This window comes from Chrysochloris asiatica, unplaced genomic scaffold (genome assembly GCF_000296735.1).
Source record: "Chrysochloris asiatica unplaced genomic scaffold, ChrAsi1.0 scaffold00041, whole genome shotgun sequence".
Classification (NCBI taxonomy): Eukaryota; Metazoa; Chordata; class Mammalia; order Afrosoricida; family Chrysochloridae; genus Chrysochloris; species Chrysochloris asiatica.
The window spans coordinates 14,939,092-14,961,993 of NW_006408559.1; the positions used below are offsets into that span (position 1 = coordinate 14,939,092).

A 22,902-nucleotide genomic window follows, 5' to 3' on the forward strand; every position below is an offset into this window, starting at 1 on the left:
ATATGTGTGTATGTGGTATATGTGTGTATGTGGTATATGTGTGTATGTGGTATGTGTGTATGTGGTATATGTATGTGGTACACGTGTGTATGTAGCATATGTGTGTATGTGTGTATGTGGTATATGGGTGTATGTGGTATATGTGTGTATGTGGTATATGTATGTGGTACATGTGTGTATGTAGCATATGTGTGTATGTGTGTATGTGGTATATGAGTGTATGTGCCATATGTGTGTATGTGGTATGTGGTATATGTGTGTATGTGGTATATGTGGTATATGCATGTATGTGGCATATGTGTATATGTTGTTGTGAAGTGCCTTCAAATCGGTTCCAACTCATAGCGACCCTGTATAGAGTTTCTGAGGAGTGGCTGGTGGGTTTGAACCATGCACCTTGCAGTTCAAACCGATCTTACAGTCCAGTGCTTTATCCTCAGTGCCACAACAGGACTCTATATGTGTATTATATACACACACATATACAAAGGAGCTTCAAAAAGCTCATAAAAAATGGAATGAAAAGATAATGGTAAATTTCCATGATCCTGTTGTGTAGAGTTAGATTGTGAATTATACTTACATGACCACAATGATACACAAGGACTCCTGGTAGCACAGTGGAGTATGAGCTGAGTTGCTAACCGCTAAGGTCAGTAGCTCCGTGGGTGAAAGATGAGGTTTTCTGCTCTCGCTAAGGCTGACAGCCTTGGGAGTCCTATGAGTTGGAACCGACTCGATGGCAGCCAACCACTAACCATACACAGAAGATGATACAAGGGTTACTGTTGGTGCTGATTAACATTAGGTGCTGTTTTATGCACTCACCCCTTCTTTGGTTGACACTGGTGGTGTCTTTATGTGATTTGTCCGCCTGTTGACATCAACATGGGTCATGTGCTCCAAAACATTCAAATAGCTTATATGCTACAATTCATGATTGACATTTCTGAACATATTTAGGACGTTAAGAGTTTCTGACCATGTGGTTGACGATATTGACATTGGCGCCCCCTTGTGGCTAAATCAGGCTCCAAGCGGCATGCACTACAATTCAAATCCAGGGCCAGTGGCACTCAACGTTTTGTACTTAATGTGTGGAAACGTCCTTCACTGTCAGGGTGATTCTGATACTGCCCCTTTTCTGTGCATCTCTGAGTCTTCCCCACTGGGGGACAGGACACTGCCGTTCTTGTGAGTGAGTGAGTGCACTTCCTTCTGTCGGGAGGCTCAGAGCCCCACTCCTTTTTGAAACTGAGCCCTACCTTCTTTTCGAGCCACCTCTCCTTGTCGGGGTGACACTGGACACTGGTCTATTTGCATTTCCGCAAAGAGCTGCTGAGTTTCAGGTCACAGGTGGAACCATGATGAGCCATCTGTGAAGAGGACAGATGTCTGCAAAGAGTCACGAGCTGCTCGGCAGTGTTCTTTGATGGACTGAGTTGAGCAGAGACAAGGGACAGGCACGGTGAAGGCTGCAGGTTCTGAGAGCAGTCCCACTTCATCAGGGAGGGTGCACATCAATGGAAGGGAGAAGGACCAGGCTTTCCAGAGTGGACATGCTGGGACTCACTGACTGGCTGTTTCTCATTCTGTCCACTGCAGAGTTCATTCTGGGGCTGCTGATGAACGGTCTGATTGGATTGGTCAATGGCAGTGGCTGGTTCAAGAACAAGAGAATCTCTTTGTGTGACTTCATCATCACCAGCCTGGCCATCTCCAGAATCCTTCTGCTGTGGGTTCTCCTGGTTGATGGCGTTTTGCTAGTGTTCTATCCCAAAGAACACGAGTCAGGGGTCCTCATGAAGATGATCGATCTCTTCTGGACATGTACAAACCATCTGAGCATCTGGCTCACCACCTGCCTGGGTGTCCTCTACTGTCTGAAGATTGCCTGTTTCTCCCATCCCATCTTCCTCTGGCTCAAGCGGAGGGTCTCCAGGGTGGTTGCGTGGTTGCTGCTGGGGGCGCTGCTCTTGTCTTGTGGCAGTACTCTGTCTCTTCTCCATGAGTTTAAGGTCAACTCTGGCTTCAGCGGGATCAATGTCACAGGGAAGGAAATGGAACGCATGAGCAGGAAGAGAGGCGAATACAAGTTGATCCATGTGCTGGGGACGCTGTGGTACCTCCTTCCCTTGGTGGTGTCTCTGGTCTCTTACCTTCTGCTCATCCTCTCCCTAGGGAGGCACACGCGGCGGATGCGGTACACTGGGGCTGGCTGTAGAGACCCCAGCACGGAGGCCCACCACAGGGCCATCAGAATCATCCTCTCCTTCTTCTTTCTCCTCCTGCTCTACTTCCTGGCCTTTTCCGTCGCATCGACCAGTTATTTCTTTCCAGAAACCACGATGGTGCTCATGGCTGCAGAAATCATTGCAATGCTCTATCTTGTGGGCCACTCATTTATCCTCATTCTGGGGAACCCCAAGCTGAGGCAGACATTTGTGGGGCTTCTCCAGTGTGAGTCTGGCTGTCTGAAGCCTGGGTCCAAGTTCGTTTCTCCCCACAGAGCGGCAGAGGACCAGAAGGGACCCTAAAAGTTCTTCCCAGGCTGTAGCTCCAGGGCCGCTCCTGACCCTCCATGGAAAGGACCACACAGACGGCTTGTCCTCGGTTCTGCCTGTGGCCCAATCCAATGTGAGACTCACACTTTGTACAGCCCTCGCTGGTGTTCTGGTGAAGGGGAGAGAGTCCCACCATGTTCACTCCATAGACAAGGGGTTGTGTTTCCATAACCTTCGCTTCAACACAATGAGACAGATCACCAGTTTCAACTTAAACTTCATTCTGACAGTGGTAAGCATGTGCAAACAAAACAGTGGGATAAACTTGAGGGCAAGGGCTGACCTTGGCAGCCTCATAGCCGTGAGTGTGAACATCCCAGAGGTCTGGCCTTGGAGAAGTCTGCCCAGGGTTCTTCCTCATCAGTTCCATGGGGATTATAAGATCTAGTATGTTGTCCCAAGTGCTCATGGATAGTAACTACCAGTGAATTATGTAGGAACCAGAAACCCCACAAGACAGCAGCTCCCACAAACCCAGTGTGTCATCACTGAGCAGCCGTGTGAAAACCCAAACCCATGGACTCCAGGTTCCAATCCAGCCAACGGTGGAGTCGGTTCCTGGCAGTCGTATCCGTGTTCCTTTTTCACCTTACTGGAATAAATGATCAAGTAATTTCTATTTTTCAGATTGGGTAAAAGACCAAGCAAGTTGCTAACAGACAGAATTTTATAAAAATGCTGTGCAGTTATTGTTGTTAAGTGCTGTCGAGTCGGTTCTGACCCATAGTGACCCTGTAGAGGGTTTCCAAGGAGCGACTGGTGAGCTTGAACCACTGACCTTGCAGTTCAAACTGACTTTGCCGTCTAGTGCATTAACCCACAGCGCCACCCCAGGACTCCATGCAGTTGTTGTTGTTGTGTGCCATGGAGTGGGTTCCGACTCATAGCGACCCTGTACAGGGTTTCCGAGGCTGTAAATCTTTACAGGAGCAGAAAACCTCCTCTTTCTCCCGCGGAACAGCTGGTAGTTTCGAACTGCTGACCTTGAGGTTACAGCCCGATTCGTAACCACTACACTACCAGAGCTCCTTATTAGAAGTGCAGTAAAATTTTGACTAAGTGGGTACAGGCACTGATTGACTGAGCGATGTTGGACGTTGTTGAATAATGTTGGCAAGTCAATGAGGATGCTCTTGCTTACTGCTGTGGAGAACCCTCAAGTCTGTGAAGGAACTCAGGACATAAGACGCTTCTGAATCTGCATTTCCAGCACTAATGGGGCACTGGGCGTACATACTGTGGCTAAGAACAGGGACTCTGAAGCCAGACAGCCTGGGTTCAAATCCCGACCTGGCCTTGTGAACTACGTGACCTTGGGGAAATTTCTTTTTTTTTTTTAACTTCTTATTGTGAGTTGAGTGAAAGTTTACCAAGCAGATCATCAGTTTCACAGCCAACACATCACACTCACACACCTTGTTTCATTACAATGATCACAATCCCTCCATGCAACATCACTTCTCTCACTTCCTCCTTCTTCCCAAACCCTCGGAATTTTGCCCTTAGGTAAATGCCACCCTCTTGATCTTACATGGTTGGTCATTCTATGGTGTGTACACCTCACTAGTGTTGTTGTCTAACTAGCAAGCTATCAATAGCTTGGCTGAAAATTGAACCACGAGGCTGAGTTCAGTTCTAGACCTGAGGGTGTTCAAGGGCCATTGTCTTGGGGTTCCACCAGCCTTTATCTGACCAGTAAGCAGTAATCTTGATCTTTTTCTTATGATTTTGGGTTTGTTCCACATTTTCTCCCACTCTATGCAGGACCTTCTAATGTGGTCCCTTTCAGAGCAGTTGGTAGTGCTGGGAAGACACCATCTAGTGCTTCTGGTCACAAGGCTGTGGACATGGATATTCCTGTCCATTGGATTAATTGTCTTCAAATTTCTTTACTCGCCTGTCCTCCAGACAGGGAGGGACCAATAGTTGCCCCTTAAATGGCCGCTCATGAGCTTTTAAGACCCCAGACACTACTCATGGATGTAGGATGTAGAAACAGTGCCTTTTGGGTTTGGTATGCCAACTGACCATAGTGTCCTCTAAGACTATGGCTCTAGACCCAACAATTCAGTCAGTCCCTCAAGGTGTTTGGTAATGTTTAAGAAACTTTCAGAAACTGGGGAATTTTCTTAACCTCTCTTTACTTCTCTTTCCTCATTTGTAGAATGGGGATGGTATGAGGTACTTCAGAAAGTGTGTGGAAAAAGTCCACTACCTTTCAGTTCTATTTTCCCTACAAAATGGGTTAAACACTGGGCTGCTAAGCCAACTGAAACATCAGTGTTTCAGTAAATCAAATGATACAAGAAAGATCAGTGTTTCAAACCAGCAGTCGCTTGCTTGGTGGCGGGAGGAAGATGAACGAGCCTGCTTCTGTGAAGATTGTAACCTTGGATTTCCGTTTGCTCTGGGTTTGGGTCTGAGTCAGTGCTTTCTCACAGCATGGGGGGAGGTCTGGCTAGAAACCCCAAATGTCTCACTGCTATCTGCTCTCTCAACCCCGACCCCATGCTTTTGAAGCCAGTTTCATCCACTCTATTTTTCTTCAAAAAAAAAAAAAAAATTTTGAGATTCTCCACAGCAAAAGCATACCCTGTCTTAGGTCTCTAGTGCAGCTGTAACTGAAATACCACAAGGGGGCGCTATTAACAGACATCTCCTCACCCACAGTGGAGGCGTCTGGGAGTCTAAATTCAGAGTGTGGCTCTAGGCGAAGACTTTCCTTCTCTGTGGGTTCTGGAGAAAGGGCCTTGTCTCCTTCAACAGCTCTGGGCCTAGTGTCCCCTGGAGAGCTCCATGTGTCTTGGCATTCATCTCCTGGGTGGAGGCGCTTCCCAGCGCACTGCCCCAGGCTCTTCTTTCTGGGCTTCTCTCTCCTTTGGCCTCTTGTGAGATAAAAGGGGATGCAGGTCACACCTCAGGGAAGCTCCCCCCACATCAGCTCAGGACTGTGACCTGAGTCCCAGGTGTGGGACAGACACACCAAATCCTCCCAGCCCAGGTTTGTGAAGCCCTGGAAAGGATTGTTTTGCTTGTAGAACTTTTCTTTCCATTAAGCCCTTAAGACTCTGAAATATTATTTCCAAGGAACCAGGCATGCCTTCATCCACTTTGACCAGGCAGGCTGCGTTGAAATGTGGAGATAAGCTTGGATTTGGAGTCAGCTATGGGCTAGGATGGGTTTTCCAGACCCAGGTTGCCTCCAAACACATCTGTGTTTTTTGTACATCACCGGGGCTCTGACAGAATCAACAACAAACATATCAGAGCAGCTTGTGAGCCCTTCTTGTTTTCTATCCTGGTCCCTGTGCTCAGAGTCTCATGTTTACTGTGTCTGCGGTCAGTTTATAGATCCGGACACTTCATTAACCTCAGTTTAGACCCAGGATACTTATAAATCAACAACAACAACACACACCAACATTTCTCAATGTCAGTGCCTAGCCATGCTCTTTCCTGTACAATAGCCCTGGGCGTCTTCAAGCTTCATGTTGTGTCTGTGGGTTTCTTGCCTTGGGATGGTTGAAAAGGAAAGCCAAAACAGTATGTTTCTATTCTGTAAGAGGTTCTGCTCTGAGAAAGCAAACGACTTGATAAGTCCCAACAACTGCTGAGGACAAATACATACTATTTTCTGATGTTTCGACATTTTGTTGGACTCAAAAAATGCACAGCAAAGTGTCTAAGAGTGTTTGTTCTGGAATCAAACATGTACTTGGATTCAAACCCTGACTTACCACCTACTGGCTTCATGCTCTTTGGCAAATTGCTCAACTTCCTTGGTCTTCCTAGAATGTGCAAGAGGCATAATGAGAGCGCTCACTTCATGGTGTTGGTGTGAGAATGAAATACAACGGTGTCTGCAAGGATTCAGCACAACGACCCAGCAGGTAGATATTAGCTACCTATACTTAGACCTATCCAAGGGCCATCTTTAAGTGTCTAGCTCAGGATGACTTACCCTGTGAATCTGTGAGACCCCTGATGGCCCAGGAGGACATGATGCAGTGGAAGCAGATTCCTTCTAGCCCCAGGGGCCAGTGGGAAGGGGCAGAGGGTGAGGAAAATGAGTCCTGATTTTCCCCTTTGGAGGACTGGGTAAAGACTCCCTGTTTGCAGCTGGTGGGAAGTGGGAGCTAAGCTGGCTTCCAGTCAAGAGAGAGATGAATGAAGAATTCACCAGTCACAGACTCAGCCTTGAATGCTGGCAGGACACGCACCAAACAGGGGACAAAGGACCTCTCCCTGGGAGCCTGAGGACACAAGGCAGAGGACAGGGGCACTTCTCTGCCTCCACAGAGATGGAGTTCATTTCCCCGAACCCCTCTGCCCCCCTAGTTAAAGGAGAAGAGCAGGGATGGGAAAGAGGAGTAGCTTGTCTTGAAGAGACAATGTTTTCTGATGATGCGTTTTGGAGTAAACATCCCCCCGAACCAGCAGCTGGGGGTTCCAGAGAAAGTCATGTCAATTACAGACAAAACCAAGAATTCATTTTTTTCCGGGGCTGACCTGACCTAGTAGGGTGGGGAAGTTTTTCTGCCTCGTGATATTTACTTCATTGCTGGCTCCAGGGCTGGGCAGGTTGAGCTGATTATCAGCTCCAGATAATTTATTTTCAGAGTCTGTAAGTGGACTTCCTGTGGAAGAGTCTGTCCAGCCTGGACAAATATTGCCAAATATTAGCAGCCCACCGGGGAGGATTCCTGAGCCTTGAGGGGCTGCTCAGATATGTGCTCTTACTGCCCAGCTAGCTGGTCACTGAGAGGGAAGTGGGTCTGGTGAGCTGCCAACAATCACTGAACTTTCCACGTCATCCTGCTTCTTCCGTGCCTTTATCGTAGTTTACACAGTTGTGCTGCAGACGTTTATGTAACCTGGCACAGGACTAGACCCAGTTCCTCTTCTCAGCAACATGTCTTCATCCACTGGGTGGTCCCAACCTCTGCCTCACTGCCACACGTGATTGTGAGCATCCGACCCCAGCCGTGTGCTGTGACGTTTCCTGCAGCTAAGACACCTTCACAGCTGCTCCCAGGCAACGTCGAGCCACTGTGTCTTCCTGAGGCATGGGACTGTATGATTTGGGCTCAAGAACTCTCCCATCAGCCTGGTTGAAACTTTCTTGGAATTGTGCTGTGATTTGAGACTCTCCTTGCTTAGTCCTTCTTCCTTCCAAGGGTGGTGTCTGTGAGACGAGTCGTCACTCTTGGGGAAGCCCAGAGCACGGGGTCCCCCATGATAGTTATGGATCACTCAAAGCTCCTTTCAGATCAGATGCAATTGACCACCCAGGCACATGTTTTCTTACCCTTTTCAGATGCCAAGGGAAACAGAACTAGGAACTTTGACAGATGGTGAAATTCTCCTGCAGAGGGAGAAGGAGTTTTGTTAAATCAGAAATAGCTTCTTATTCACCTATTATGCTAGTTGAACTGATTGCGTCTTAATTGCACTACCTTCTGCTACTGAGAGCCCAACAACTTGGTGTGTCTGTCTTTGATAAGTCTGTTACTGCCCAGTGTTGAATGTCCTTGGTGATCTAGCATCAGGGTCTGTTTATGTTCAGGAGAGGAGATGAACGTCAGGACCACCACAAAGCTGGTTCTGATGCGGTCAGATATACCTTGACTCTCCAGTGTTGCCGTCATTTCTGACAGCGGCCACACCCCCACGACACTCTTTACTTCAGTGCTGGGTTACAGAGAACTCACAGACCACACTCACAATTGTGTGGTTTATTAGGGATCAGGAGCAACTTGGAAGTGACAGAAGACAACTCAAGAGACAAGATCAACTTTGTCAATCAGGGCAGCTTCCAACTGAGACAGTTCCTAGCTCCTTCTTGGCCGCGCCAGCTGATGACCCTTCTCTGGACCACACCCTTCTCCTGGCCTCTGAACAGCTCTAGGAAAATGCTACCTTTCTTTAGCTCCACCTGCTCAACTCTCTTTACATGGGCTGGTAAGCACAGTATGTTGTCTTCACTGGTCTCCTGGTTCCCGCCACTCATACTGCTGCCACTGGGCCCTGCCATGACTGCTCCAAGTTCTGGTCATCTCAGGCTGCCGTAACTGTTACAGCGCTCTCTTCTGGGTTTAGGAGGTTCTCAGCACATGGACGATGGGTCCAATGGATGTGTCCTGCTCTAGGATCTTCTTGATAGCTGTGAGGTCCCCTCAATCTCTTTAGGATCGACCCTTATATTCAACTTCAAAGCATGGCCCTCCCAGCTGGACCGCCAATCTCCACAAGCTCCTTTAATTCTTATTGTGTGGTTGTACTATCTATTTGCATAGTAAACTGACCAAGTGCATCAAATAGACCAGTCAGAGGTCCAATCAAATATTTTGAGTTGATTGGCAGAATCATAAACCAATGGCCAGAAAGGTCATACATAGATAAAGAGAACCCCATCGTACTGCACCACCTCTTATCTCTTGGAATATTTATTTATTATTATTCTTATGTTGTTGAGTGCTGTTGAGTCAGTTCCCACTCATAGTGACCTGTAGAGGGTTTTCAAGGAGTGGCTGATGTGTTTGAGCTGTAAACCTTGTGGTTAGCAATCCAGTGCTTATCCTATAGCACCATTACCGGACTCCTTACACTATTTTATGTATCATATTTAAGATGGCACTTCTAATATTTCAACTTAGCTAGACTTAAAACATTTACTGATGAAGATCAAAGAGCACAGTCTACAGTATGGATTACAACTCAATGTAAAGAAAACAAAAATCCTCACCAATGGACCAATAAACAACATTCTTATCAATGGAGAAAAGATTGAAGTTGTCAAGGACTTCATTCTTGGATCAACTATCAACACTTACGGAAAGCAGCAGTCAAGAAATCAAATGACACATTGCATTAGGTAAATCTGCTTCACAAGACCTTTTTAAAGTGTTGAAGAGCAAAGATGTCAGCTTGAGGACTAAGGTGCACCTGACCCAAGCCATTGTATTTTCAGTAACCTCATATGCATGCGAAAGCTGGACAGTGAATAAGGAAGATCATAGAAGAATTCATGCTTTTGATAACTGGTTATGGTGTTGAAGGAGAATATTTATTGAAAGTACCATGGGCTGCCAAAAGAACCAACAGATCCATTTTAGAAGAGTGCAGCCAGAGTGCTCCTTAGAGGCCAAGATGACCAAACTTCATCTCTCATCCTTTGGACATATTGTCAGGAGGGACCAGTCGCTGGAGAAGGATATCATGTTTGGTAAGGTGGAGGGTCAGAGAAAAAGAGGAAGACCCCCAATGAGATGGATTGGCCAAGTGGCAGCATTGATGGACTTAAGCGTGGCAACAGTGTCAGGCAGTGTTTCGTTCTGCTGTGCATAATGTCACTATGAGTTGGTACCGACTCGATGGCACCTAACAGCAACAACAACTTTAATGGAGCGTGACCTGGGTCCTGTCATTTAAACACCCCTTAGGTCATAGCCTCATTTGCTCACTCTGTCTGTCTGTCTGTCTAATGGATCTGAGTCTGCCTCTGTCAGTGTCCAGGGTTATGTGTCAAAAGCTTCTGTAGGCACCTGGATTCCATTCCGGGAACCTTCTCCACGCTTACCTCCCTGCCATTTGCCTTTTTATGCCCCTATTCTAGACCTTTCTACTTAGCTTCTTCTTGTCTATTCCTGCTAGGATTTGGAAACTGGACTTCATAAGCTTGATCATGTTGCTAGTTGGATGATCTAGATGAGGGGGCTTTAAAAACTTTGTGGAACCAAGGAATGAAAAGATACTGGAGTTCTTTCATGAACCTTCCAAAGTCCCTTGGTATGTGCATCCCAGATTATATCTTGGTCTCATCCAAATACTGGAGGTCCTACACTCACTGATGGTCCTCAGTGGAACCAGACATCTTCACCTGGGGTCATTGCACGGAAGTCAGGTCATGAGATGTCTGCCTATTTGGCTTCATAACTCAAGCACTACTTTGCTTCTGGTACCAGAATACTTTGATGGAGAATCTGACGCTTAAAGGAAATGATCACATGTGCTCTACCCAGAGCTATGGCGGAAACACGTGGCATGGCAGACACTTCTTCTCTAAGCATTTAAGCGAGAACATAGCAGGATGGCTCTTTTCATGTTCATGTCCCTAGAATTGATGGTGGAAGGAAGAAGGATTAGACAGGGCAAGTCTTGAGGGATGGTAGAGTGAAGGGGTCATTGTGGGAGGTGGGGTTGACTGGGGAAGACTTTCTGGATGAAGTGCAAGACCCTGGAACTACATCATGTAACTGTCTGTAAACCACGGTGGTGTTGAGAGATGAAGGGACCACTGGGAGTGTCCAGAAGGACAGCTGGAGGAGGTGACTGTAACGGTGCTATGCCAGGGGAGAGAACAGCTTGGCGGGTGCTTAGGAACAAGGCATGGAATTCCCAGCAGGGTCTGGAGCTGCCATGGAGACGAGCACAGGGGCAGTGCAGGACTAGGGCTATCCATGTGGACTTGAAGTCCTTGGGGCCTCCCATGACTCCTCCTGTGAACCCTCTGCTCTGGGTGATATACCCAGACTTGCTTTGTTGTTGTTGTTGTTAAATGCCATAGAGTTGGTTCCAACTCATAGTGACCCTGTATAGGGTTACGAAAGAATGGCTGCTGAGCTTGAGCTGCCGACCTTATGGTTCAATCCGACCTTGCAGTCCAGCGCATTTGCCCACAGGACCCCACACAGACTTGCTTTAATTGGGCATTTATAAGGAAAGCAGAACAGGAATGAAGAAATGGTAATGCAATCCTTGGAAGATTTGCATTCCAGCAAAAGCAGCTGACTCCAGGCCCCCTAATGGCTCATTCACCATGCGGAGGAAAATTAAACACAGATACTCTTTCCTGGCGGGTCACTGGTTCCTATTTTCACATTTCAAAGGCGTCTCTCCTTCTCCTACATCAGCACCTCAACTGCCGAGAGTCTTCAGAGGGAGAGGATGTCTCTGACCTTCTTTTTCTCTGTTATCATTGCCTCGGTGGTTTTGAACTTTGTGGGGCTCATCGTAAGTCTGTTCATTGCCGTGGTGAATTACAAGACTTGGCTCGCCAGGCGTAGCCTCTCTTCCTCCGATAAGATCCTGTCCAGCTTGGCTGTCTCTCGATTTCTTATGCTGGGACTGTTTCTACTGAACATGACATTCTTCCTCATCGACCTAAATGTCGAAAGGTCAGTCTCTTTGTCCACTTTCTTCCTGTTGTCCTGGATGTTTCTGGACTCTTGTAATCTCTGGTTTGTGACATTACTCAATACCTTGTACTGTGTGAAGATCGCTAACTTCCAACACTCGGTGTTTCTCCTCCTGAAGCGTCATCTGTCCCCAAAGATCCCCAGACTGCTGCTGGCCTGCGTGCTGACCCCTGCTCTCACCACGCTCCTGTACATTGTGCTGAGACAGACACTGTCCTTGCCTGATTTTGGTACCAAGAGGAGGAATGGCACAGTATTTGACATCAACACAGACATCTTATCTTTGATGGTTTCATTCTTCCTGAGTTCATTCCCCCAGTTCATCCTCAATGTGACATCTGCTTCCTTGTTAATAAATTCCTTGCAGAGACACATCCAGAAGATGCAGAGGAATGCCACTGGCTTTTGGAACCCCCAGATGGAAGCTCACATGGGGGCCATGAAGCTGATGATTTACTTCCTGGTTCTCTATATCCCGTATTCAGTTTCTGTGCTGATCAATTATCTCCCCGCTTCTGTAGGGACGGACTTGAACACCAAAGCTGTTTGTGTGCTGATTTACAACGTGTACTTTCCAGGACACTCAGTCCTCCTTATTCTCACTCACCTCAGACTGAAGACAAAAGCAAAGCAGATTCTTTGTTGCCACAAATAATGGAATTTACATAGGAAACAATTGTTTAAGTCTCTCATGGAGACGCCTGTGGTTTGGGAGCTAAGTTTCCGTAGGCTTTCCCATGGCTTGAGGCATGTTTGCAGTTTGCTGCCCCAACATCCCACCTTTTCACTGTTGACATTCAGTTGGTTCTGCTTTTTTTTCTTCCTCCTCCCTTGTTTAAATACTGGGCACTTTCTTCAAGGAGCTTGTGTAAGGCTTTACTGAGCATACATTCTACACTGGCATTATAGCTCTGGGTAATGAGAGTTGCCACAGTGTCCCATCCGCTACTGAAATACAATACAATTCAGCAAGACTTGTAGTGTTAAACTTGGTGGCTTAGCTAAGGAGTTCTGTTTGGCTCCCAGCAATGCAATGGTGGTCTCTGGGAGTCACTTCTGTTGTTAGCTGCCGTAATGAAGCTCTGCCTAGGACTGCACTCTCTGCCCGTGTTGTTGCTGTTGTTAAGTTCCGACTCATAGCCACCCAGTGTAGGGTTTCTGAGGAGCTGCTGAATGAGCAGCGCTTCATTCTGTTGTGCAGAAGTAGAGGGCTGTTCCCATGGCAGTAGCAACAAGTGGCTCCCAGTGACTGTCATTGTTCATAGCCACACAGGACTCATCAGCTAAGCCACAACATGTAATATTTAATATCAACAAACCTCAAGATTAATAGTAACAACAATGTGTAATATTGACAACAAAAACATGTATGTCTAATAACAACAACAATATTAATATTAGCAACAAAGTATAATATTAACAATGTGTAATATTTTATATCAGCAACATTATTAATATTAACAACAATGTTAATATTAACAACAAAGGCATGTAATGTCTAATACCAACAACAATGTAATTATCAACAAAGTATAATATTAACAACATGCAATATTTAATATCAACAGCTTTATTAATATTAACAACATTGTGCAATATTGATAAAAAATGTACTATTTAATTTCAACAGCTTTATTAATATTAACAACAATGTATAATAATACCAACAATATTACTATAACAACAATGTTTGATATTAACAAAATATGTAATATTTAATAACACCAACAATATTAATATTAACAACAACATGTTTTTGTTCATGTAATAGTTATACATCTCAAAATAAATAGCTTGTTAAAACAATGTTCTCTTTATTAAAAAGATGGAGGGAAAATCCAGAATTCTCCAAATTATACAAATAATTTGACTTTTCCTGTTCTGGTCACTGGGATCTTGACAATATTCAGTTAGTGTTATCAAAACCAATATTTTATGTTACAAAATGCAGTTTTTTGTAGTATAAAGTATCACTAAGACTAGGAGATTTGGTTAAGTGGTTGGTGGTGACGTGCCTTGGAGTCGGTTCTGACTCATAGTGGCTCTCTATAGGGTTTCCGAGGTTGTAAATCCTCATGGGAGCAGCAAGCCTCATCTTCCTCATGTGGAGCAGCTGGTAGATTAGAACTGCCGCCTTGCGGTTAGCAGCTCAACTCGTAATCCACTACGCTACCAGAGCTCGATTAGATGGAGACCCGCTGAAAGTGATGCAATTCACAACCATGAGATCCAAATGCTCTGTGAGAGGCAGAAAGCTTCGTGGGCTCCAGCATCCATCCATTCTCTTTCCCAGTCATGGGGTTTCTAGCCACGCCCAGTCCTGGTCCGCTCGTCATAGTGTCCTGTGTTGGGAGATGCTGCTGTATGATCAAGTCCTGTCCGTGGAGTGTGCGCAGAGGTGATGGGTGCCGCCCTCTGCCTTCTCCCTCCTCCCATGGGCTGGAGTGCTGGTGTCCTGTTGTCTCCCTGAGACCATGCAGGGACTGTCCTAGGGGTGGCTCAGAGGTCCCTGACACCGCTTCTGTGGAGCGCTCCTGCCTGCCCTTTGAGACTGCACATCTGTCACAAAGTCAAAGTTGTTGACAATCTTACGTCAAAGGACATTTTCTGGACTGACTTGGTGAAACGCTCATGCTGCTCTATGAGCCCTAAATGAAAGCACGCATCTGCAGTGCGGTGACAGCTCTGGTAGGAACACACACGAGAAAAAACCCCGGAGCAATTATACCAATGATGCAAACAGCAATTACTCCTAGGAGGGAAGTTTTGAGTAATTTTTTTTTTTTTAACACTTCTCAAGTTTCCTATCATGAATATATATCTCTTTTGTAATCAGAAAAACCCCCCACATACTTTAAAATATATATAGTATTTATAGTCTATCTATTATCTCTCTCTCTTTTTAAGCCATCTACCTACCCACCCACTACTCATCCATCCATCCATCCACCCATCCATCCATCCACCCATCCACTCACCCAGTCACCCACCCACTCATCCATCCATCCATCCATCATCCATCCATCCATCCATCCTTCCTTCCTTCCTTCCATCCATCCACCCAACCCACCCACCCACCCATCCACCCATCCATCCATTTCTGTACTTAAAGGATATTCAGAGGAGTTCTGATGTTAACATCCATTTTCTTCTCACTAGGACCAAGTGAACAATCTTCCAGTGTGTCTGGATTCTTTGTCTGTGTTGGCTGAGTTCTACTGACCCATTTCTCAGTTGTCTGAAGTTGTTTTCATTCCCTGCCACCAGGGTTGGACATACTGCGCTTGCCCTGGGCCTTATTTTAGGACGGGTTGACTCTTCGAGGGTGTCTTGGGTCTGCTGAAGCTTATTGGCCAGGAATTAAACATTTACTGTGTCTGTTCCCTGAAGGCCCGGCGGCTTCACAGGCTTTCAAGAACCATCTCCTGATCTCCTGATCTTCGCTACTGCAGGAAGGGGAGGGAGCAGTTAGGGTCTTTGCTGAGAAGAGTCACTCTGTAAGGGAAGGGTGCCACCAGGACGCAGTGCACTGCCACGAGACACCCACTGTGGCCTGTCATGGGGGGGCGTCACCTTCCAGTGGCCACAGCCCAATATGTGTGAATTGCAGTCTCACATGCGGTTTCATTGGTTCCTCACTTTGGTAATGTAGGTATTACTCTGCCCATTATTCAGATGAGAAAATCAAGGCACGAAAGGTTAAGTGCATGGCTCATCAGTGAAGCTAGGAAGGAGTAGTTCTGAGCCTCTGAGTCTACCATCTAATTCTTTTTCCATTCTATCACAAGAGGGGTGGAAAGAGCAGAAGAGTGGTGATCATGTTTTATTTCTAGGACAGGAAGCAGAAACAGGATATCTCCAGCCTGAAAACTCACCCAAGGCTGAAAGGGATGGAGAAAAATAGTTACAGGAGGGGGCTTCAAACGTTCAAGGAAAAGTGGAATGAATTTTTTTCCATGCACATTTTGAAGCCCCTTGTGTATGGGTATGTGTTGTTAAGTGCAGTCGAGTTGGTTCCAACTCATAACAACACTGTATAGGGTTTCCAAGGAGCATCTGGTGGGTTTGACCCTCCACTTCACCAAACATGATAAACCAATTTTTTATGAGAGAATTAAAAGTAGGATTCAACTCAATCCTGTCATAACCCTGATCCCATGCAAGGGGAGTTTCCCTGGGGTGTGACTGGAAACACATTTTATCTTTTTTTTAAATAAGTTTTTATTGTGAATTGAGTGATCGTTTACGTGGGAGAACACCAGCTTTACACTCATCCTATCGTATTTTGTTTCATTGCAAAGATTTCAATCTCCTCCATGCATCATTATTTAACAGCATTTTCTTCCATTCCCCCCCCCCCCCCCCTTTTTTTTTTTTTTTTTGATGTACACCTAAGCACTCAGGAATATATAACTATTCAATCAACCAAAGGGTACAACCTGCACGCCAGCCCCCAAGCCACCAGCACACAGCCCCTCCCTCCCTGAGTTCAGATCCCCAGCTGCTCCATCTCTCCATGTCCTCCTGCCTCCATCTCTGGCGTCTCTGCTTCTCTGGGTATGGTCCTGCGGAAACACATTTTATCTTACAAGAAGTAAAAGGAGAGAGATGTGAGCAAAGAGGGTGCCCTAACAAGAAGAAGATTCGGGAGCAGAGCTCATTCTCTGGACCCAGCTTCCTGCTCTGGGAACTTCCCAGATCTCGGGGAAGATGGACAAGGACTTTCTTCCTAAACCAGAGCCAGCAGAGAAAGGCTTCCTTTAGAGCTGGCACCTTGAATTTGGACTTGAGCCAACTCAATGCCAAATGAATACGTTTCTGTTGGTACAAGTCCCCCCTTGTGGTATTTCTGTTATGTTAGCATTAGATAATGAAGACACCCTGTGAGGTCCAAATCTTCACTCCCGTTTCTGAGAGAGGAAGGTGGCGCTCAGAGGGGTAGTTAGATTGTTTCAGGCCCAGCTGCCAGAGGCTGCCTGACTTCCCCTCTTCAGAAGCTTAGTCCTGAAGCCGCTGTCCATCTACGTGCTGGGCTGGCATGGCCTGGTGACTCTGCTCTGCGTAGGCGGGTGTCCAGGCCACCTGTCACCGGGACTGCCTGTCTCAGAGTGATCCTACGTATGCTTTTTTGTGAAAATAGAGCTCCCAGATTGTTACAAATATAATTCCCATACAAATGCCGAGTTTTATTTGACCTTAACAAAATAAAATTTCTACTTCATTTCATTTTAATTTACTATATTGTACAGAAAAGCTATAAAGACCCTGGAGCGGGCTCCCACATGTCACGCCCCCACTTCAACAACCCCTCCTGATGGTGACATCTTACATAATCACCACAGGACGTTTTGTGGAAACTGAGGTTAATGTGGGGCAGTGTGGGACAACCTGTTACGGCCTGAGCCTTTGTGGGGTGGAAGCTGCTAGAGAAGGAAGCCCCAAATACTTCCTACTAAACTGAGGGGTAGAAAAGATGACGCCCTGCCAAAGATGGTAGGCCCTGGTCATTCCTGTTCTCACAGGTGTCACTGTGCCAAGCCCACTGCAGTCTGCTGTGGCTTCCCACCTTGCCTCCTTACGTCCCTTTTCTGACCCAAGTCCTCCCAGGTGTCACGTCGCATTGAGTCTCTGCTAGGTTTTCAGGACCCTGTGGTTGTGAAGGCTACCACTTAGGGGTTGTTCAGATCGTCCCTCAGTTTGGTTTGTGTGCTGTTTTCTCATGGTTACACTGGGGGAATGGGTTTAGGGGAATATGCCACAGAGTGAAGGGTCCCACATCGTATCACACCACACACTGATCACACCACACACTGATTACACCACACCAATCATACCACAGCCCACCACACCACACTGATCACACCACATCATATCATGCCACACCACATCACTCCATACCATACCACACACACTGATCATACGACATCACACTGATCATACTATACTGCACCACACCACACTGATCATACTGTACCGCACCACACCACACCATACACTGATCACACCACATTATATCATGCCACACCACATCGCTCCATACCACACCACACACACTGATCATACCACATCACACCATAGCATTCCATACCACACCATGCCACTTTACGCCACATCATATGACACCACACCAGTAACACCATGCCACATTACACACATACCACACCATGTGACACTACACACCATATCACACCACACCACACCAGCCACCCCACAACAATCCCGTCATGCCATGTCATACCACATGACTTTACACTGCCTCACTTCACATCAGAGCAGAGCATGCTTCCAACCTGACTCATCACTGGGATGTTGACCTGGGCCGCTGCTCAGATGTGGTCAACACTTTCCTTCTCCATTCTGTAGAAGCAAGTCTCTGAGCACAGCCCAGACTTGGTTTGGGTGGTGGTGGGATGAGGCTCCCACCTGCTGTGCTCAGCTGCTCCAGACTCTCCCTGTTCAGCTTTTACCCTCCACACTCTCCCCCCCCCCCGTCCCTTCCCCTCTGAGGGTGCTACCTCCCTTCTCACCTTCCCCACCAGAGCAGTGGGCCTGGCTGAGGCCTCCCCCTAGAGACCTGAACCCCAGAACCAAAGAGACAGGCAGTCCTTGCAGCTGACCCCATGGGCAATAGCTCCTACTTCATAAGGCGGTGGGGAGGGAGCTGAGCCCTGGCTGAAAATGTGCACAGACTTACTTCGGAGCTATTGTGGGTACAGTTCCAGAGCACCCAAGTCATGTTTCACTCTACATACTCTATGAAATGCATATTCACATGATGAGAATGACAAACATGTGATGCAGACACACAAAGTGAGCACATGCTGTTAGAAAAATTGTGCAAATAAACTTGTGCAGTGCAGGTTTGTAACAAATTACTGCTGGTGAAGAACACTAAAGCCTGTATGTTGGTAGTGTGTGCTTCTGTTACACGTTATTTCAGAATGGTAGTGATTTCCACTTTGCTGATGGTTCAGTGAGCTAAGCATTGAGCTGCTAAGCTCTCCTTGGGAAGAAGGAGGCTGTCTGTCTCTGTAAAGATGCACGGTCTAGGAAAACCTTGGAGCAAGTGTGCTCTGTCTGTAGGGTCACTGTGGGTTGGAATTGACTTGCCGGCAGTGAGTTTGGTTTTGTGATTTTATCAGGTGAGATGGTGTATTGACAAAGAAAACAGGTGTCTGGTCTGTGTCATGTCTGTGTATCTGGACCAATGTGACTTCTTACAGGAACAGAGAATTTGCAGAGGGTACCAGATGCGACATACCTTAAGTGTGTCTGACCTAAGCCATGGTTTTTAACTCGCCTCTTAAACAAAGGAGCTCTGGTAGCGTAGTGGTTACGAATCGGGCTGTGAACCTTAAGGTCAGCAGTTCGAAACTGTCTGCTGTTCTGCGGGAGAAAGATGAGGCTTTCTGCTCCTGTAAAGATTTACAGCCTTGGAAACCCTGTACAGGGTCACTATGAGTTGAAACCGACTCCACGGCACATAACAACAACGGCAACATACATGTGGAAGGTGGGTAATAAATAAGGAAGACTGAATAAGAATCAACACATTTGAACCATGGTGCTGGCCATGGTGCTGGCCAAGATGCTTCAATGTACCATGGACTGCCAAAATAACAAACAAACCTGTCTTGGAGAAAGTATAGCCTTTCCAAGCTCCTTGAGAGTGAGGACGTCAAGACATTGCCTCATGTCCTTTGGGCATAATATTGGGAGGGATGATGTGGAAAAGGACCTTATGCTTGGTAAAATGGAGGGTCAGTGAAAAAGAGGAAGATCCTCAGTGAGATACATTGGCACAGTGGCTGCAATAATGGTCTCAGATATAACAATTGTGAAGGAGGCACAAGACTGGGTGGTGTGTTGTTCTGTGTGCATGGGGATGTTGTTAGATTGGACTCCAGGGCACCTGAAAACAAGCTGGGACAAAAGTGTTGCTGGGCGCCACCTAGTGGTGGCGTCATTGCATTCCGGAAGTGTGGTGAAGACTTCCATGCACAGGGATGGTCAGGTGGGAGCCGACCTGGCTCCAAGTGTCAGGTCTTTGGAATCAGAACCAGGGTTTGTTCTTGTAGTCTTCCTTTCTGAGTCTCGCTCTCTCCAGACCTATGGCTCTGCTGGAGCTGGTCTGGAGGAGGTCACAATCTGTCTTCTCGGGGATAAGCTTGGGTCTTTGACTCAGAGCTGTAAACAAGGAGAACAGGTCCTGGTTAAGATTAAGTAAAATCACTAGAACGTTTATCCTTCCTTCTCTAATGTAAAAATAAAATGAGACGGGCACATGAAAAACAGGCCAGACACCAGAGCAGTTGCTCTCTCAGTGATGCAAAGCACATCATTTCAATAACTCCAGAAGTCAAAGACGGTTTGCCATGGTTTGCATTGAAAGTATCACATTTTTCTCCATTACTGCAGATAACCCCCCTTTGCTTTGTCAATACGTTCTGCCTCCACTGGTAACAGAAGTAGAAAATAGTTGTTGTTGTTGTTAAGTACCGTGGAGTTCTCTGTTTTCATTCCCCAAATGTCCACTACTTCTCACTTTCTTAATGAAGTGTATGTATATATATATATTTGTTGTTGTTAAGTGTCGTGGAGTCGGTTTCCACCCATAGCGACCCTATAATAGGGTTTCTGAGGAGCAGCTGATGAGCTTGAACCACTGACCTTGTGGTTCAAACCAACCTTGCATTAACCCTCAGAGCCACAGCAGGGCTCCATGTATATATATATATATTTCTGGTGTGGCACTGTAGGATAACTGAATAACTCAAGGTCAGTGGTTCAAACCCACTGGTTTCACTCCTTGAAACCCTATATGAGGTTGCTGTGAGTTGGAACTGAGTCCACTTAACAGTAGCAACAACAGCTGCTGCATACATATAACATTTTCTAAGTTTATTCCATTTTCATGCTTTTATGTCCAATGGTTTTTTATGGAAATAAAATTCCTTTTCATAGGCTTTGGATTCACATGGGACACTGTAAAGAACTGAGCATGTTGTCATGTGCTCATTCTTTTTACGCCATTGCCATGTGTGGACTTTGGCGGTAGACTTTCTTGTTACACCATTGCCATGTGTGGACTTCGGCGGTGGACTTTCTTGTTACACCATTGCCATGTGTGGAATTTGGCAGTGGACTTTCTTGTAACACTATTGTCATGTGTGGACTTTGGCGGTGGACTTTCATGTTACACCATTACCATATGTGGACTTTAGCGCTGGCCCCTGTGGGGAGAGTCTGTGGTTGTAAGGTTGTTCTGAGAAAATGTGACTGGGCTTAGGACTTGCCCCTGTGGATGCAAATACAGAGGGAAGGTGACAGCTCTGTCCTTGTCTCCTGGTCACAGCTTTCACTCTCTGCTTGAGGGCAGGTTACAGAGGACAAGGCTGGCACCAGGATTCATGGTGAGCCAAGTGTTGCTACCAGAACTGTGACGGTCCCTCAACCCTGCAGCAGGACGCCTGTCACTATGCTGACCTTGGCCCAATGCCTGCTGATGCTGGTGGCTGTGGCTGAGTTCTTTGTCGGGCTGGCTGGGAACGGAGCCCTTGTGATCTGGAGTCTTGGAGAATGGGCCAGGAGAGCCAGACAGTGGCCCTACAGCTGCATCCTCCTAGGCCTGGCCACCTCCCGCTTTCTGCTGCAGTGGCTGATCATGCTGGACCTCTGCCTGTTCCCACTCTATCAGAGTAGCAGGTGGCCCTACGGCCTCAGTTTCGTCTGGGTCCTGGTGAGCCAGGTCAACCTGTGGTTCACCACCTTCCTCAGTGTCTTCTACTGTCTGAAGATCACCACCTTTGAGCACCCCGCCTACCTGTGGCTGAAGCAGCGAACCTATCACCTGAACTTCTGGTGCTTCCTGGGCTCCTTCATCATGGGATTGGTTTTTTTGGCCCATGTTTCCCAGAACCCCTATTCTGCTTCGCTGGGGAACAGCAGCATTGCAGCCCCCCTTTTAAGCCAGCACTATTTTTATATATTGAGGCTGAATTCAGGAAGTTGGCTCCCTTTCTTGGTGTTTCTCCTCTACTGTGGGATGCTGATGGCCTCTTTGTACAGACACTACCAGAAGATGCAGGTCTTCATGGCGGGCAGGCGGGATGCCCAGGCCCAGGCTCACATCACAGCCCTGAAATCGCTGGGCTGCTTTCTGGTGCTCCACATAGTGTATGTCCTGGCCAGTCCCTTTTCCATCAGCGCCAAGTACCCCTCCCTGGACCTCACCTCTGTCTTCTTCTCCGAGACGCTCATGGCCGCATCCCCTTCTCTTCACTCAGCCATTCTGGTCCTGGGCAACCCCAGGGTCAAGCAGCTTTGTCAGAGAGTTCTGTGGAAGCTGGTGGGTGCCTGCAGAAGTCGGGGCCCATGACCCGGGGGAGAGGGTAGCACAGGACATCCACGAGATCCTTTTGATAGCTCTGAAAGGGAGCTGACATTCTCACAAGGTACAACATTCCTCCCTTGGCTCTAATCCCAAGAATGGGCCTCAGAAAAGATGGAGGACAAACATGCGTTATCTTAGAGTGCCATAGGAGTCAAGAGTGGGCTCTGCATTTGGTACATGAGATGTTTATTCTCTTTATATGTAGCAAATCATGTGCTTGGTTTTCACATTACATAACAAGTTATGTTTTTCCACAGATTAGGAACAATGGTTGTAGTGATGGTCATGAATTTAATCATGCCCCCCCCCCCCCAATATGTGTCAGTTTGCCTGGGTGGTGATTCTCAGTGGGTCTGCAGTTAGGATGTAGTAATCACTTCCATGATGAAGCCTAATATGATGCTATTAGTCCTCAGGATGTCATCTGAGTTCTTCAGTATGTTGTAAATCCTGACTTCTAGTCAACTAGTAATGAGGCCGCATGCAATCTACAGGGTTAGGTTGTGTCTGGAGCAATCTCTTTTGAGGTATACAAAGAAAGTGAAGTGAGCAGAGGAGGGACCAGTGGGGACCACCAAGAAAGAAGAGCCATGAGTGGAGTGCATCCTTTGGACTTGGAGTGCTGCCCTGTGATGCTCCTAGGACCAGGGAAACACTGATGTCAAGACATGGACTGATGCCAGGACATGGACTGATGCCAAGACATGGACTTAGACATCTCCAAGGAATGCTGGGCATTCACCGATGC

At 46.9% G+C, this 22,902-nt stretch overlaps 3 protein-coding genes across 3 annotated transcripts; all 3 read left to right on the plus strand.

The window, feature by feature from the left end:
• The first annotated feature begins 1,559 nt into the window (after positions 1-1,559).
• On the plus strand, positions 1,560-2,537 carry LOC102837435 (taste receptor type 2 member 3-like). The gene has a single exon (XM_006861255.1). It carries the CDS (start codon positions 1,560-1,562, stop codon positions 2,535-2,537), a length of 978 nt encoding a protein of 325 aa, XP_006861317.1.
• Positions 2,538-11,510: 8,973 nt separating this feature from the next.
• Positions 11,511-12,416, plus strand: LOC102837811 (taste receptor type 2 member 4-like). Its single transcript, XM_006861256.1, has one exon. The coding sequence runs from the start codon at positions 11,511-11,513 to the stop codon at positions 12,414-12,416; it is 906 nt and encodes a 301-aa protein (XP_006861318.1).
• An 8,823-nt stretch (positions 12,417-21,239) lies between these two features.
• On the plus strand, positions 21,240-22,139 carry LOC102838195 (taste receptor type 2 member 5-like). Its single transcript, XM_006861257.1, has one exon. The coding sequence runs from the start codon at positions 21,240-21,242 to the stop codon at positions 22,137-22,139; it is 900 nt and encodes a 299-aa protein (XP_006861319.1).
• Positions 22,140-22,902: the final 763 nt, after the last annotated feature.